We start from the raw sequence: 17,713 nt of genomic DNA on the forward strand, positions 1-17,713 counted from the left end.
GCTGCCCCCCAGCTCCCCCCCGGGGCCCTGGGCTCCCCCCGCTCCATCCCACCATGGAGTCGTCTCCAGGCTGGCCCTTGGGACCTGCAGCTCCTTCCTCCATCCCGCCTGGCCTGGGAGAGTCCCTCTGGCCCGCTCATTGTCCCGCTCCTGCCACTTTTCCTCCGCCTCATTGTTCCTGTTATCAGCATCCTACACGCCGCGGCGGCTGCACGGGAAGGCATGGCTGCCGCTGAGGCCGCGGCTGAAGCCCGTGGACAGGGCCCAGGTGTCCGGGTGGCGGGCCTGCCTGCCCAGTCGGGTCTCCCAGGCTTGCCCCAGAGCCTGCAGTGGGTACACGGCAGACGGCTGGGCTCCTTGGGGGGGATCCCGGTTCTCGATGCTCAGGGGGAAGGACAGGAGACTCTGAGCCTGCCCCCACCCCCCACTTCCAGCTGTCATATCTGGAGCCTTAGGCAGCCTTGCCAAGTCTCTCCATCAAGGCTGATGCCCTGCGCAGTCAGAATCTCGCGTCTGTTTCCTTCTGGTTAGGTGCAGGCCTGCCTGCTTTGTTGACAGGACCATATAAGGCTGAGGAAATGAAAATGTGTGAAGTGAGCTGTTTAGATGAGAGCAGGCCTAATAAGGCAGAGCCTAGCCAGAGTGTTTTGGGGGAAGAGGAGTTAGAAGGAGGGAGAAGGAATCTTGCTTTTTGTCTGCACCGTGTTAGAATATTTTAGGCTTCTCAGGAGAGCTGGGGTGGTAAGTATGTGTGCTAAGTCTCGCCTCTGTCGTGTCTGGCTCTTGGTGACCCCATGGACTGTAGCCCGCCAGGCTCCTCTGTCGATGGAATTCTCCAGGCAAGAACACCGGAGTGGGTTGCCTTTTCCTCCTCCAGAGGATCTTCCCAACCCTGGAGGTTGAACCGGCCTCTCCTGTGTCTCCTGCTTGGCAGGCAGATTCTTTACCACTGAGCCACCTGGGAAGCCCGGGGTGGTATAGATGTAGCAAATAAAGAGAAAAGACACCCAATTCAACTTGAATTTTGGATCAAGAAGGATTTGTAACATGTAAGTATGTCCCTTGCAATATTTGGGATATATTATTAATAATATATTATTCTTTGCTTACCTGAAATCCAGATCAAATTGAGCATCCTAGATTGTATCTGGCACCCCTACAGAAGACCTTTTGTGGGGTTCAGAGTGCTGCAGGGAGGTCGTTGGGATCTTCAGACAGAACCGGGTGGCGAGGGAGGGCAGAGGGACCTTCAGATCTTCCTCATCCCAGAATCCTCTGGGAGAACTGCGGGCTGGGGGTGGCTCTCAGGGGCATAAGGAGGCCCCACGTCTGAGGCCCCCAGAACAGCCCAGGTGGGATATTCACACCCTGGGCTCTTTGCAGCTTCCTCTGGTGGAGCCACCTCCTCAAGGAGAGCGGGTACAGATAGACAATTCTGCAGATTCGTCCGGATAATCCAGGTGGACCAAAGAAAGAACCCAGACAGGTAGTGCAGCCAACTTCATTCCCACCAGCGGGGACATCTCGCCCTCTGCTGGCAAGTGTTGGTATGACAGGTGTCTCTTCCAGGGACAGTCCCTGAAAGAATTACCAGACATTCAGTTTATCTTCCACTCTTCTTCATCTGCTCTGGGACAGCTGGAATTGTGGCTTTTCTGTGAAGAAAGATTAACCGTCGTGAGTCTTGGTTGTTTGAAAAAACTCGATTTTTTCACTGTTGCCACGCAGGACCTTGGAGAAAAGGAGACAAAACATTCACTAACTTTTCCCTCTGGAAGGAGTGGGCTCCAGAATTTCAAGAAACAGAAAAAGGTAACTGTCTCCCAGTCCATGAGATACTGAACCTCAGAGTCATTAATAGTGGTGGGAGCAACAGGAAGGACTGGCTATCATCTTGTTCTCCGTACCAGGAATGCAATTCTCCGTGTGGGTGTTTCACTCTCTGCTGTCCTCTTCTATTGGCATGGGTAATTATATGCTTCCCTGGAGCCCCTGTTTCAGCTCAAGACACCTCCAAGCAACTAAAGATCTCAGGACAGAGCTCTCTACACTCTTCAGCAAACCAGTAACACAGCTCCTGCAGGTAACAGTCAAAGAGGCTCACGAGAGGCATCTATCAACTCCAGCCAATGAAAAGTTTTACTTAATGCATTGAATACAGGAAACAAAAGATAGTTTTTCATATTTAAGATATTTATAATCCAAATGGAAAAGTGACATAGTTGTAAGTATGAGCTAATAACAGTGGCAAGGACTTTTGACTTATGAACAGGGCAGACCCAGGTTTTGTGGGCATCTCAACAAACCGGGGGCTTCTTAAAAACAGCCTGCATGATTGCAAATGCATAACATGTTTCATAAGGGAATATTTATTTGGAATGTGTAAATGAATGATAACTATTTGCATACTTTATAAGACTATGTTTCAGAGCCTTTCTAGATTCACAGCAAAATAAAGAAGGTGGAGAGATTTCCCATGTACCCTTGCCACTCCCCCTGTGCATAGCCTCCCCGACCATCAACATCCCTCACCACAGCGGAGCCTTTGTTACAGCTGATGGCCCTGATTTAACACCTCATCATCACCATAGTTTACATTAGGGTCAGGCTTAGTGTGGGGCTTCCGGCGGCTCAGTTATAAAGAATCTGCCTGCAATGCAGTAGACGCGGGAAATGCAGTTTCAATCCCTGGGTTGGGAAGATCCCCTGGAGGAGGAAATGGCAACTCGGTGGGTATTCTTGATAGGAAAACCCCATGGACAGTGGAGCCTGGCAGGCTGCAGTTCCTGGGGTCGCAAAGATTCAGACGCGACTGAGCATGACATGACGTGACATGAGTCAGTGTGGCAAGTTCTGTGGGTGTGGACAAATGTACTATCACTTGTCTCCACCACGAGAACACCGTAAAGTGATTTCCTTGCCCTAAACATCCTCTGGGCTCCACCTGCTCAGTCCTTCCTCCCCTAACTTCTGGTGACCACTGATCTTTTCATTTCCTCCATTGTTCTGCCCAAATAGCAGATTTTTAGAAGATGGAAAACAGGAATATTAGGAAACCAGGAAAATAATCCAGACAAGCTTCTGGCTCTATGTATGTGTTTATCCTCTACTCAGGACAGGCTTCTAGTGCTCGGAGCCCTAAGACAGGTCCCCACTGATCACCACACCTGTCTTGTGCCTTCATCAATGGCATGGGCCAGCACTGGGGTATGCCTGGAAGCTATTTCTACACCAGAACAGTTGGCAATGTTTAACTACACAGAAGCAACTAAAGTGTGTGTGTGTGTGTGTGTGTTGATAAGTATGATGGACAGAAGTCAGAGTAGAAACAAGCAACACTTTTGACCAATTTGGGATTAGAATAGTTTATGCTTGCAAATTTCACAAATACACATGCTGTTTGAAAGAGATTGCTAGGCCCTTGGCTAGCCAAGAAGAGCCTTGAGTCTTAACCGTTGTCGGCTCCAGGGTAAACCACCCACCATATATAAGTGTCAGTCACCCAGTCATGTCCGACTCTTTGTGACCCCATGGACTGTAGCCCACCAGGCTCCTCTGTCCATGGAATTCCCAGGCAAGAATACGGGAGTGGGTTGCCATTTCCTTCTCCAGGGATTTTCCCTACCCAGGGATAGAACCCATATCTCCTGCATTGCAGGCAGATTCTTTACTGTCTGAGCCATCACATATAGACCAAGGCCAAATCTCAAAACAAAGTCAACATTATCCACAAGTGTGGCTAATATTTTGAAAATAACACTAAGGACATTTGATTATTTCCTGTGTTCAGAGTGTCTTGAAAGTATTTTCTAACAGTGATTCTGATGTCTGCCTATGTTTTACAGGAACCAGGCTCCTAACCTGTAAGCCCAATAGATAATTAAATGCCCTTTATTTACCATTTATAAGATCTAGCTGCATCCCATATTCTCAGGCAATGTTAAATTTAATCTGCAGTGTTCACATTAGGTCCAATGTATGCTGTCTAACCCTACCCTCTGCCCCACCCGCGGGGTGTTGCCATGGTAGTGAATGCTGGGCAAACAAGAATAATAGAGGGAAGGCATCTCAGGGAAGCAATTCAGTCTGCAGCACTGTGGACACGAGGTTCAAAGTCAGTGACACAGAACGAGAGGAAATGTAACACAATGGGAGCAGGTTGGTTTCAGAGCTTCTTAACAAGGAAGACGGCTATGACAGGCCTGAGTTCCCAAGTAAGACAGGGAGCTCTTTGGGAATTTCCCATCCATCAGGCTGGTTGAACATGGTCTGGAGGAGATGGGAGAGGCAGCTCGAGGACCACTCTTAGAGCATCAGAATTTCATCCCAGGCTCATGCTTGGATATTAGGTAAACAGCGCCCTCTACTGCTAAATGGCTTTCATGACAGCTCACAGGGCAATGGTTCCCTCCCAGGCTGTTTCCAGGGAACCCTCAATGGGAGTGGGAAAAGGTGACAGTGATGGTTTGCTCCATAAGACAAGAGTCTTCAGCCAAAATGGAAGTTTTGTTCTCAGATTTAGATTCAAGCCTCTGATAGGGGTTGGACTATGTAGCCCTTAAAAAACTATCAGTATCGAAATAGAAGACTGTTCACATTTGTTCAGGTAAAGAAACTCAAATAATTTTTCTTACCTCTTTGGATTTGGTGGCTTGCCTGGTGTCTGTAGCTCACCAGATCAGTTCTTTGCAAGCAGAAAGGAAGGCTTTGTCAATTCAGAACTTGTTCTAATAATCAAGCGTTAAGCACTTCTCTTCTCCCAGGACCTCCAATTTTACTTAAGTCCAGACCATTGGCTCATCTCCCCCAGGAAACCTAAACTTTCTTCTCAAGATGTTTGGAGGTGACCAACATGTGTGAGTGGTGATTTGGGATGGCCAGGACACAGCCATTTGAGACGTAGCCCTTTGTCTACATTTTCTGGTGCCTGGGCTTTCTGGGTGGCACGGCTGCCACTTCCGTCTCACCGGGGCTTTGATGGGAGTGGTCACTCTTCCCACTGCCCCTCACTGGGAGGCTGGGGGGCTGGGGGAGCAGGCCAGCCTCCCCCGAAGCTCTGCATTTAACCAGCAGTCTGAGCCCAGGCACTTTGATTGACTGTCTCATCTTCACTCTTCCTGTCTCCTGTAAAAGGAAGAACTGGATTAACTCAGTATCTGCAGCTCCCTCTGGGACCCACCAACCCCACTTTTCTCTCCTCAAACTTCTGCTGAGATCAGTTGCTCCTTCAAGCCGAGAAAGGGATCTACTGACTGGTCTAAGGGATCTACTAACAATACCCTGAGGAATTTTCTGACTGGTCTCTCCGCAGCCTCTGCTTGACCATCTGAATCCAGGGTCCACCTGCACTTTCCCAAGATGAGGATGGACAATGTCAAGCAAAGCCCTTACGCTCTGTGGAAGGACCACTGTGCACACACTCCCCTAACCACTGGAGATGCCTTGATAAGCCATTTCCCTGGCTTCATTGGTGACATCAGGGATGATGCCTAAACTCATCTGTGTTTATATTTTCAAGGTTTAAAGATAACCAGGAGGCTCTACTGCCAAGGAACCCAAGGTTGTTCTCCATCTAGAATTATATCCCAAGGGGCTGCAAGCTCATAAGGTCCTTCCAACTTCAAGGTGGCACTTACCCTCTCACTCCCCTCCAGGAACTTGGCTGAGGATCCTGAGCCTTCCAGGAGCTCCCAGCCAAGCTCTAAAGAGGTGATTCTCTGATATGCCAGGAGGCAGCTCTCCCTAGAGGGGTCAGACTCCAATTGATTTCTTCTCTAAGCTCCTTGGCTGCTGATGGAGAGGAGGCTTGAAAAAATTGAAGATGAATCTATGATCCTTAACCAGCCTAGAGGGGTTTTTGAAAACTGGGCTGGGAACCACCTCAGAAGATAATAAATAATAGTGACAGACAGAAACAGGGCCGAGCGCTCCCTTTGATCCTCCACTTCCTCCACAGGGGTCTCGGCGCCTGGGTCAACGTTGACTTGAGCATTTGTTCTACTGTTTGTGCCCTGGTATGAAAACACAAACGCCAACTTCCTTCTGAACACAAGGCCCCAGGAGAACAGGAGGAAACTCTCTGGGGACGGGGCCCTGCTCAGCCCCTCTCCCGCAGCTTCAGGAGGTTTACATCTGGGGAATCTTGGCACCCTAATCTATGCTGAGAACTTGGAAAGTGAAAAGCCAGGCTTAATATCCTGTGCCTGCGTGTGCGCGTGCGCGCGGGCACACACACACACACACACACACACACACACACACACACACACACACACACACACACCCCTCTGACTGTAAATACAGGATTCAGCCTGCAGCAGAAACAATAAGAGCTGGATTCAATGAGGTCCCCCTGGCGCATGGAGTGTTTAGGGTTTTGTTGGGACTCTATTGTATTGACTGGAGTTTCTTAAACAGTAAGACAGCAAGCAGCTTCCTGTTATGGAAACAGCCCAACCCTGACATTCAGAAAGTCAATCTATACAGCAACTGCATAAACAACCAAGATAAGGATCAGCCATAATGGGCACAATAGCCCAAATGGGATTGCCCGGAGAAAAGAGGCTGGCGCCAACCCAAGCAGCGCCTGTGAATACAAGCCATCTCCTGCTCAACAATCCCCATTCACCGCGCCCTGGGCTTGTGCACGCCGCCCTGTACACGGCGGCCAGGCGTGTGCACGTGCAGAACCAAGGCTATTTATAGCTATTTATAGGTGGCCGGCTGGGAGCTGTGTGTCTGGCTCCCAGGATGACCTCTGATGGCCGGCCTGGGCACTGCGCCAGGACAAGTGTCCCCTGTCTTTGCTGGCATGGAAACCAGGGTCCTCCTCCTGTCCCATCACTCATTAGAGTGAGCTGGTCCACACCGGGGCTGGAATCTGGGTCTCAGCTTGCCCTTCCGGGGCCACCTTAATCACGTGCTCAGACTGCTCTGCCCTGCTCATCTGAGAACAGACACTGCCTTAGGATTAAGGAAGAAGGGACAGCAAAACTGGCTGTTTTATAAAGTATCTGAACACCAGACTCAGCCCCTTGGCAATTGCCCAAATGGGTGCAGTGAGAGCCATCCTCCGTCCCTACCCTGCCGAATTCCTCTCTCGCCAGGAGGCCCCTTCCCATCCAGCTAATGAACCTGCCCTGAGCATCATCAAACCAACACAGAGAACGACCCACAGAGAACGATGTGAAGTCTGCCCAGCTGTTTGACCTGGTGGGCCCTGGAAGGCCTTACTGACCCCAGATCTTATTTCTTTATGTATTTAAGTGGAGAATAGTCGCTTTATGTGTTGGTTTCTGCTGTTCAACCAGGCGAAACAGCTAAATGTACACACAATCCCCTCCCAGTTGAGCCCCCTCCCTCCGCCCCACCCCAGGTCAGAGCAGAGCGCTGAGCTGAGTGCCCTGAGCTGCTCAGCACCTCCCACAAGCCAGCGTCTCACACATGCTAGAGTGCTACTCTCTCCATTCGTCCCACCCTTCCCTTCCCCGCCACCGCGTCGGCTTGATCCCAAATCTCTCATCAGTCTGCTAACCTTTCCAAAACGAAGTGTCTTCCGCTTGACTCAATTCTTTGTTAAACGAATAATTGGGGTGCTTTGTGAGTGGGGGCACTGCGTTAGATGAGCCCCTGTCGGTGTGGACATAGCCTGGGAGGGGGATCTGATATCACCCCAGAGCTAAATCTCCTTGTTTGCGAAGAGAGAGCCAGTCAGACAGGCCTGGAGGTCAGAGGATGGCATGGGGCAGTGCCAGGGCCCAGGTTGGACATGCCAGTGTCAGAGGGACAAGCCTAGGGTGACCATGACTCTTGGGGTTATCTAGTGGGGCAGAGGAGCAGACCAAAATGAATCAACTGCTTTCCTTGCTGTAGCATTGAATTCTGAGCTCTAAGAGCAAAGGGGTTACATGTGGAGTTTTTGAAGGACAATGATCAGAGCTGTCAAGGATCTTAGAGATCATTCCAGGCCACAAACAGGCTCAGAGTGAGGGTGTGATTTGCCCCAGGCCACAGGACAGGTGAATGGCAGGGCTGGAGCGAGAACCTCGGTTTTCCGAGCACGTCCTGCTTCCCATAGCATCTCCCCGACTCCCAGAGAGACTGCCTTCTGCCTGCAGGTGGGGAGAGAGGCAGCTGGCTCTCCGGATGCTCCCCCCAATCCCTGCCCAGGAACCGGGCTGGAACTGGGACAGGAGAAGCCTGTGACCCATTACCGTACTTCACCGGGGACAGCCCCACCTCCCTACACCCAAGGAGAGCAGAAGGACAACAGCCAAGGCAGACCGTGATGGCTTTGAGCAAGAGAGCTTTTTAAAGTTTATTTTTATGATTTCATTTATTTATTTGCTTGTTTTTGGCTGCCCTGGGTCTTCATTGCTATGCGGGCCTTCTCCAGTTGCAGGGAGCTGGGGCTTCTCTTGGTTGCGGCGTGTGGGCTTTTCATTGCAGTGACTTCTCTTGTTGTGGAGCACAGGCTCACACAGACTCAGGAGTTTCAGCGCTTGGGCTCAGCTGCTCCAAGGCATGTGGGATCGAACCCATATCTCCTGTGCCGGCAGGTGGATTCTTATCCATTGCCCCACCAGGGAAGTCCCAAGAGAGACTTCAGGCCAAGAAAATCAATCTTAGAGCTCAAAGAACACGATACTCTGCTTTTCTACAGCACTTCGCAGTCTATGAAGCTCCAGATCCCACTCAGCTGTAGACAATGTCCCTACACTCATGTCATTCCACTGTCCCATTTTACAGGTGAGAAAAACAAATGCTCTTGGGACTAAGTACCTCACCCAGGACCATGGACCCAGCGAGTCCTGTGGTCAGGGTGCCTTCAGATCCTGTGACTCCAGGTCTAGCCTCACAGTAGCTGAGTCCACAAAGCCTCCCCTTACACCCCTTCATCGTATCCTATGATACACATCAGGGCTGGGTGTGTGTTATTTGCCTGTATTCAACACAACTAGTCATTTCGAACTTAGATACCACCATCCAGCGACTATGGACTCAGGCTGAAACCGTGTTCCCGTTTATCAAAGTCCTTGGGAACAAAAGCACATCTGTGCTGCCTCTGGTCTCAGAGGAGGTGAGTTTGGTCCACACGTCTTCATAGTGGAGGGGTCCGCTGCCTTTAGTCGTATGGAATAATAAAGACCTGAACAAGAGGCTCAAGGGAAAGAAAGCTTCTCTGTCCACCCCTGCCCCCCAAAAGAGGTTATTTTATGAACCTCAGCCTCTGGCTCCTTGCTGACCATAGTCTGCCCTGTGACGTGGAGGTTCTGGCCTAGAACGGAGTATCACCATCCTAGACTTTCTTTCCTTACAGGGCTCGGAGCTGGGGCAGCGCCTGAACCCCAGGCCTGAGCGGTCCTCCTGACTCTGCTGACCACACACTTTGGATCCCGATTTTCTGTCTGGCTTCTGTTTGTTTACCTCTGTGGCTCAGTGGTAAAGAATCTGCCTGCAATGCAGGAGATGCAGATTCGATCCCTGGGTCAGGAAGATCCCCTGGAGGAGGGCATGGCAACCCACTCTAGGACTCTTGCCTGAAAAATCCTATGGACAGAGGAGCCTGGTGGGCTACAGTCCATGGGGTCACAGAGTGGGAAATGACTGAGCGACTGACTGACCACTGGGTCTTATTTGTGACAAGTTGGATCTAGTTCCCTAGCCAGCGATGGAACCCAGACCTCCTGCATTGGAAGCATGGAGCCTACGCCACTGGACCACCAGGGAAGTCCCTGGCTTGCATTTTCTCCTGTGATGTTTGTGTCAGGTGTGTGAATCTAGTGCACCCTAAGAGGTACCAGGCTGTGCTCAGGTGCTTTTCCTAACAGCCCTGGGGACTCAGGAGGTGCTCTGACCATGTGGAGCAGCGGTTAATGCTCATGCCGTGCCATTTTGGCCCCTGATTCCACAGCTAGTCCGTCAAGGAATCAGAAGAGCAGCCAAGCTCTGGACTGCTGGAGCCCAGGCTCCTTCTAGCACACGACGTAGCTGATCCCATGGTCTTAGGCCCAAACTGGTCTTGACCAAGGACGCCCTCCCAGATAGGCTCTGGTCCTGTGGGCAATTGAGAAGAGGGCCATCCTCTGAGATCTGCCAGAGGCCCCACACTCACTCAGCTTCCCAAAGAGTTGGAGGAGGACCAAGAGTCCCATGTTTGTTTTAAGAAAAGCTAAAGTCATCCAGTCCTGGGGATGTTTCAGAGCCCAGGAGATGTCCCCAATGTGGACAATATTCAGCCCATTTACCATCTCTGAGTGATGCCATCATGGTGGACAGCACTTGGCAGACCTGCCTTCCTTGGGTGGGGAAAGAGAAATCGTCTCTGATACTTACTAGTTATGAGAACTTTGATGCAGGTATGACCCTTGTGCTTCGATAAGCCTCAATGCTCTTACCTGCAGAATAATATTCACCCTTCTGAGAAATATCATATGGCATCCCTTATATGCAGAATCTGAAAAGACATGCTACAAATGAACGTATCTACGAAACAGAAAGAGACTCACATCCTTAGAGAATGAAATTATGGTTGCAGGGAGTGGGGGAAGAATAGGGGGAAGGGATAGTTAGGGAGGTTGGGATGGACACGTACACACTGCTGTATTTAAAATGGATAACCAACAAGGACCTACTATATAGCACAGGGAGCTCTGCTGAATGTCACGTGGCAGCCTGGACGAGAGGGGTGTACGGATGGGAGGGGAGTGTGGCTAAGTGGTTAAGAATCTGCCTGCAGTGCAGGAGACACTGGTTCAATCCCTGGGTCAGGAAGAGCCCCGTAGAAAGAAATGGCAGCCCACTCCAGTATTCTTGCCTGGAGAATCCCACGGACAGAGGAGCCTGGCGGGTTACCGTCCGTGGGCCCACAGAGTTGGACATGACTCAATACTAAACAACAACAACAACAATATGCATGGTTGAGTCATTTTGTTGTCCACCTGAAACCATACCTTGTTAACTGGCTACAATCCAGTATAAAATAAAAAGTTAAGAAATGTTTAAAAGTAATATATACCCTTCTTCTATCATCTTTGAAAGTAAAAGTGTTAGTCGCTTCAGTCCAACTCTTTGTGACCCCATGGACCGTAGCCAGCCAGGCTCCTCTGTCTATGGAATCATATCATTGCTAGACTCCAAATAAGGCATATGGTACAAGAAGCCGGTAACTCTGTTCCCTCTGATGCTGCTTATCCGAGTTATCACCAACATCACCATTGCCGTATCATTATCGTTTTCATCATCACCTGGGGGAACTGAAGATGAATCTTATCTTGATTCTGTGATGGATGCTTAACTCTGAGCACTGATAATAGCAGCCCTTAGGTGACTAATAAAGATATCAGACACCTGGGCTGTCCATAGTCCCAACTTGCTCTCCGAACACTGGCAGCCAGAGGTCTGCCCAGCTCCCAGGTGGTTCCTAGCCCACGTTGACTGCTTGGCTCACCTCCTCTCTTACAGACGGAACCAGGAGGCTAGATGTGGGAGGACGAAGGGTTTCCAGCTGGAGGGTCCTCCCTTGCCACAGTGCTGCCGCCAAAGAGGAATGATCCTATTGTCGGAACTTGGTTCACTGGTGCCCAACAGAAACGCAGAGATGGAGTTCTAGGCAAAGGAGAGAAGAGTGGCTTTTATTGGTTTGCCAGGCAAAGGGGGCCACAGTGGGCTAATGCCTTCAAGACTGGAAGGGGCAGTGAGGAGTTTTATTGTGTTCAAGGAGTAGGGCGTGATCAGCTCGTGGTCAATTCTCGGATTGGTTGACATTAAGGTGATGTTTCTGGCATCATCAGCTCTCTGGTTTCAACCAGTCAAGGGTCCATGCTCCTGCGGTCAGCAGTTTTCATCTGAAGGGAGGTCTGCTTCCTGTAAAAACAGCTTGCGAATGTGTGTCAGGCCTTTATCCTTATCTTTCAGGGAACTGAGAGTTTGGTAATTCTGCTATGTGCAGATTTATAGTCTAAATTGTTACCAGTTTCTCAGCTCAACAGCTCTTCTTTAGCTCTACATCTTCACATTTCCCCGTCATTACCTCTTGAGTCAGCATTTTACTTCAAAAGACAAGAACTCAGGGGATTTTACAGTGTCAAACCCAGTTAATATGTTCTAGTGCCCAAGGGGTCAGCTCTCCACGGATTTCAGGCAGTATCCCCCCAGAGCTGGGAAGGCTTCCAGGAAGAGGTGAGGCTTCCTACTTGTGATGGGGAGTAGTTACTGATCCCCTACTCGGGATCAAGGCCATAGCTGGTCCATGACTTCTTATCCACCTGGATGGTGGGTGCTGCAAACCAGCGGCCCCCAGCCTTTTTGGCATCAGGAACCAGTTTTGTGTTAGGCGATCTTTCCATGCACTGGGACAGGGCGAGGGGAGGAGGAAAGGGTTTGGGGACGATTCAAGCACATTACATATATTGTGCACTTTATTTCTATTATTACATCAGCTCCACCTCAGATCATCAGACATTAGATCCCAGAGACTGGGGACCCCTGTTATAAACCATCTACCGTGTTAAGAGCCAAGGCATTTCCGATGCTTTCTCTTTCATACCTCAAGAGATTAAATCCACCACGCCCTCGCCTTACCCCATTTCAGAATGACAAAGCCCCCCCTTGCTTTGTCATAGGGATGTGGCAGCATCTCTCTGAATCTACTCTATTAAGACCCTTAATAAAGGGCAGGCTTGCCATTTCAGTGGGCTTCCCAGGTGGCGCTAGTGGTAAAGAACCCGCCTGCCGATGCAGGAGACACAAGAGATGCGGGTTCCATCCCTGGGTCAGGAAGGTCCCTGAAGGAGGGCACAGCAACCCACTCCAGTAATCTTGCCTGGGAAATCCCATGCACAGAGGAACCTGGGGTCGCACAGAGGCAGACATGACTGAAGCGACTTAGCATGCACGCATGCCATCTCAGTAGCTTCCTCAGCGTCCGGTGCCAGGAGGCCTGCCCTAGATGGAGTCCCCCTTGGGCAGCGGGCAGGCGCGTGTTCTGTAGCCCATGTCTTGTTGGAATTTTCCTGTCCCCACAGTCCCCGCCTCACACCACGCTGTGTGTGAGCGGGGCTCATCTATGCCCCGCTGGGTGGTGTGGGCCTCTGAGACCGCAGTCTCCTTTTCCCTTTTGTTAGAAGCAGTCCCAGCTTACACTCGGACTTCAGATCACAGGAGGCAGCACCAGATGGGCAGTGTGTTCCATTCAACCTTCTCCTTTGGGAGTGCAGGGACAGGTTCGGGAGAGAGCCACAGGCTCGAGGTCACATGGCAAGTGGGTGGCCTGTGGGTGCTTGCCTCTGGCTGTTCCCGAGTGTCCGTGTCTGGTGTGGCTGCATCTCTACCCCCCTCAATGATGGGTGTCCCTCTCAGGCTCTCACCCCCACCCTCTCTGCAGCTGGCACCTCCTGCCTCATGGGCCAAACCCCTCACTGTGTCTGTCACTCGTAGCTGCTGACCACCTGTCTCCACGTGCCCTCGGGTTTCCTTCTACAAGCCTCTCTTATCAGACTTGCAACAGGGAGGCGCTGTAATCTGGTGATCCCCCCTGCTGTCTCCCACCCCAAGCCCTCCCCATTACTCTAAAACCAACCCCACCTTTGGGGCGCTGGGGGTGGGGTGAAAGCTCACCTGTCACCCAGTCCCAGGAGTCCAGGCCCGAGGGGCCCCTGTTGGGTGTGTGAGGTCAGGAGAGTGAGCAGGGGCTGGGGTCGCGGGGAAGGTTTGGCACGGTGGCCACCCCCCAGGCCTGAATGAATACAAGTCCCGGCGGAAACACCTGGTGGTAGCGGAAATCCAGGACAACTTTTATTATGCCTGTTCACAGGTCCATTCAGGCTGCATTGGGGGCTTCCTATTTCCTCTGCCGGCACTTCACACTCATTCACAACAAGAAAAGCCATTGTGCTCCTGAGTTATGGGCCCTGCATCCCCAAGGGGCCGGCATTAAATGCACTGGCCCGGAGACTTATTTTTAAAATTGTACTCCCCGCTGAATTGCAGGTTCTTATTTTTTCCTCCTCCCACAAAGAAAACTTAGGGTAGATTTCTCCCAACTGCCAAGGGGAAAAATAACTATGAGCTCCATCTCTGAGTCTTTCTGGAGAAGACGGTGTGAGAGCCTGCCCATTGGAAGGACCCAGGTGTAGATGCTAATCTGGCTCTGCCCGCACCTCACCTGGTTGGTTTTGGGTGGGTGGGGGCTCTTTACCCAACGCTGCAGCTCCCAACTGTCACAGGAGGGAGTGGGCCACATAGAGGTGTATCATCACTTTGTTGTGACCCACAGATATGACTTTTATTATTATTTATAAAGTGAAGGTTTGTGGGAACCCTGCTTCGAGCAAATCTCTCAGCACCATTTTTCCAGCAGCATTTGCTCTCTTGGTGCCTCTGTGTCCCATGCTGGTAATTCTCACAGTTCTTCACACCTTTTCATTAATGATGATATCCGTGCTGGTGCTCTGTGACCAGGGATCTTTGATGTTACTATTGCAAGAAGATGATGACTCTGAAGGCTCAGATGATGGTTAGTATTATTTTTTTTTTTAGCAAGAAAGTATTTTTAAATTAAGGTATGATACTGGGTTTTTAATTTAATGTTATTGCACACCCAATAGACTACATTATAGTGTAGTATAAACATAATTTTTATATGCAGTAGGAAACCAAAAAAATGTGTGTGACTGGCTTTATTGTGATATCCGCTTTACTTCTGCAGCCTGGAACTGAACCCGCAGTGTCTCTGAGCTCTGCCTGCATTTAGGGTCTCTTTTGGTTCCAAAATTCTGAATCAAACAGCACATGGTCAAATCTTCCTCAAACGTGGCCCTGGAGGGGAGTCTCTGTCTCAAGAGGGTAAGACTAGCCCAGTTCATCCCCAGGCCAGAGGCAACCACAGCTCCTGACGTTCCACAGATGGCCTTGGGCAGCACCCCCTGATGATCAGAGACCCTCAGAGAAAGGGTGACCACGAGCTCAGGCTTCATTTCTGAGTCATATCCATAATAAAGAGGTGTCAGCTTTGCTAGCCTCTAACGTAATGGGGGTTCCACTCCGTCAGAGGGGGTCAGGGCCAGGGCTGACGCCTGGACCTACTGAGACGTCTGTCCTTGTCTCTAAATTCTTGTCCCTGAAAGGGAAATCCTAGATAGAGCCTGGAACCTTCCGCCTGGCCACGACTCTGTGGATTGTTAATAATCCTCACGATTGTTCCTCAAAAGTTGGCCGGCTGTACAGCTCGTAAAACTCAGAAGCCAGCACCTGTCTTCAACAGAGCCACCCCAGCAGAACAGACATGTTTGCTTGGTTGCTTTTAATGTCTGCATGCTCAGTCATGTCTGACTCTTTGCGACCCGATGGACCATAGCCCACCAGGCTTCTCTGTCCATGGGATTTCCCAGGCAGGAATACTGGAGTGGGTTGCCATTTCCTTCTCCATTGCTTTTAATATTAACTGCTAAAGAAATGAGCATTCAGACCTCAGGACTATTGTAATAGTGTCCAGGCTGTTGTAATAGGGGAGACAAATGGGGCTGAACCCTGAATATCACATGAATATGTGGGGATTTCTAGCAGAGGAGCAGTTGGCAGGGATGGAGATCTCTAAGTGGATCTCAGTGGATGGAGATCTGTAACAGGCAATATCAAGGGTAGTGGGATTCTTGCTAAAAGGCTCTGAGAGCATGATTCTCCCTGAAGGCAGGCCTGGGGTGGCTGGTTATCAACTGGGAAATCTTGGGGGATGAGGAATTTAATCTGATGTCAAAAGTGATTAGATGTCAAGTGTGCAAACGGACTTAGCCAGACTCTCCCTAAAACTAGACCCTGAAAGAACAGACAGAAGCCCAGGGTTGAGGCTGGGTGGAATAGACGTCTCGGAGGGGTCTGAGTCTTTGTCACAGGCCTGCCTCAGGCTTGGGAAGTGGGTTTGCCAGGGACATCCCAGCTTTCTTTCCTGGGTCTTGGTGACCCGCCTCCCTGCCTACAGGCAAGTTCTCTCCTGGTTCCTGGTAGGAGGGTCTCTGCTCAGCTGAGAACGGGGTCTAGACCCTCACTCAGCTGTCTTCTGATTCTGAGTCTAGGATGTGCTTTGGGAATGACAGGCTTGACATGGAGCAGCCTGTGGGCATTTGGCCTTTCTTGTTCTTCAACATTTTCTCAGTTGCTTGTAGCTGGAGGAGCGGAGTGGGCAGTTGTCAACTCTGGGAGGACCTGGGTGGGTGTGGGGCTTCTTCTCTACCATGGGCTGGGGCTCAGTAAGTAGGGAATGAATGTGTGAGGTCAAGGGAATGAGTGTGTGGGGGATGGACATGGGGTGGGGGCGTGGAACAGAGAGGTGAGGAGTGGGGTCGGGCGGGATGCATTCCTGGCCTCTGAGCCGCTATCTGCAGACCACTGGGGAGGTGAAGCTCTGTGAGGCTGGGGGACCCCTGGCTGCCCTGGGTTCTGAGAAGGGTCTAGGCAACTCTACCTCTGCCTTTTTAGTTCGAATCCAGGATTTTGCTAGTTTGGGGGCTGCTGGAAGTGGAAAAGATGCATTGGTTATTCAACTTCATCTTAATCCCAGACTTTGGAGGTTTGGCTAAGAGGCAGCCTTGGGGTGGGACAACTGAACAAAGAGATTTCTAGAGACAGACAGAGGGTGGATAGAGACAGTCACTCGGGAGTCTAAGCCCCCCACCCTGCTCTCTGCGACCCCTGGCGGAGGTGGGGGTGGGGGGCTGCCCCACCTACTCTGAGCTTCAGGTTTAGTTCCTTTATCTCCTTCATCAACTCACGGTTCCCCCGAAGGCGCAGAGAACCCCATTCTACATTTCAGGAGACTGGGAGGCAGAGATTTTGCCCGCAGTTCCACGTTGCCTAGTGGCTGAGCCAGGTGCCCAGCCCTGGTCCCTCTGGCTTCCATGCCCACTGCCAGCGCTCGTGGCCAGGCTGCAGAAGGCGGATGGCTTGCACTCTGCAGTCTTCGCCCCCACCCTCCAGGAGAACCACACAGAGGAACTCATGGGAGCATGTCCTTGCACTCCACAGTCTCCCTCATCCCCATCCCCCCACCCCCCAGGAGAACCACACAGAGGAACTCACGGGAGTGTGTCTTTGGGCTCCAGAGCAACATGAGGGGTGTAAGGGCTTCTCAGAACCCCTCACATTGACCCTGGGCAGAAGATGTCCAATCTCTCAAATCCTTTTGGTCCCTGTCACTCTGAAGAAGAGCAAACAGACCCACAAGGAGCCAGAAAGAAGCCTCTGCAGAAGGGGCGGACTGTGGAGAGAAGTGGGTACCCCTACCTGCTCCAAGGTAAAACCAGGTGCTTATTGGGTACTTGCTGGGGCCGCTCAGGTGCAAGGAACCCTGGGCCTGAATTGCAGCCTCCACACTCCAGCTGGGCCCAAATCTTCCCTCACCTCATCTGGGATACTCAGTCACTTGCAGTGCATGAGGATACACACAAACTTGCACGCATGGATGCATGCAAGCATATACACACAGAGGCATAAACATGCATTGCATATACACACATGCACACCCGGGCAAGGGAGTTTTGGGGGAGATGCTGGCTCCCCATCAGGGATCTTGGATTCCTAGGAAGGCTTTTGCTAACCTCACCTTTTTGTGACCTTGGTGGGTCAGGATTAGCAGCCTTTCTGGGCATCCCTAATCCCTCAGTGTCCCAACCCCATACACCTCTCCCCATCCCCAGTTGGGCCACTTCTTTCAAAGCAT

At 51.0% G+C, this 17,713-nt stretch overlaps 2 protein-coding genes across 2 annotated transcripts in view; one reads left to right on the forward strand and one right to left on the reverse strand.

The window, feature by feature from the left end:
• RP1L1 (RP1 like 1) overlaps positions 1-8,288 on the forward strand; it is a 31,239-nt gene extending 22,951 nt beyond the window's left edge. Inside the window, exons 4-5 of the mRNA XM_061132115.1 lie at positions 189-329; positions 8,170-8,288. Coding sequence (XP_060988098.1) covers positions 189-329; positions 8,170-8,288 — 260 coding nt within the window. The remainder of the gene's footprint in view (positions 1-188; positions 330-8,169) is intronic.
• A 3,933-nt stretch (positions 8,289-12,221) lies between these two features.
• The window catches only part of PRSS55 (serine protease 55), a 43,198-nt gene continuing 37,706 nt past the window's right edge, over positions 12,222-17,713 (reverse strand). The window contains exon 6 of the mRNA XM_061132116.1: positions 12,222-12,350. Coding sequence (XP_060988099.1) covers positions 12,222-12,350 — 129 coding nt within the window. The remainder of the gene's footprint in view (positions 12,351-17,713) is intronic.

This window comes from Dama dama, chromosome 29 (assembly GCF_033118175.1).
Source record: "Dama dama isolate Ldn47 chromosome 29, ASM3311817v1, whole genome shotgun sequence".
In the NCBI taxonomy this organism is placed as follows: Eukaryota; Metazoa; Chordata; class Mammalia; order Artiodactyla; family Cervidae; genus Dama; species Dama dama.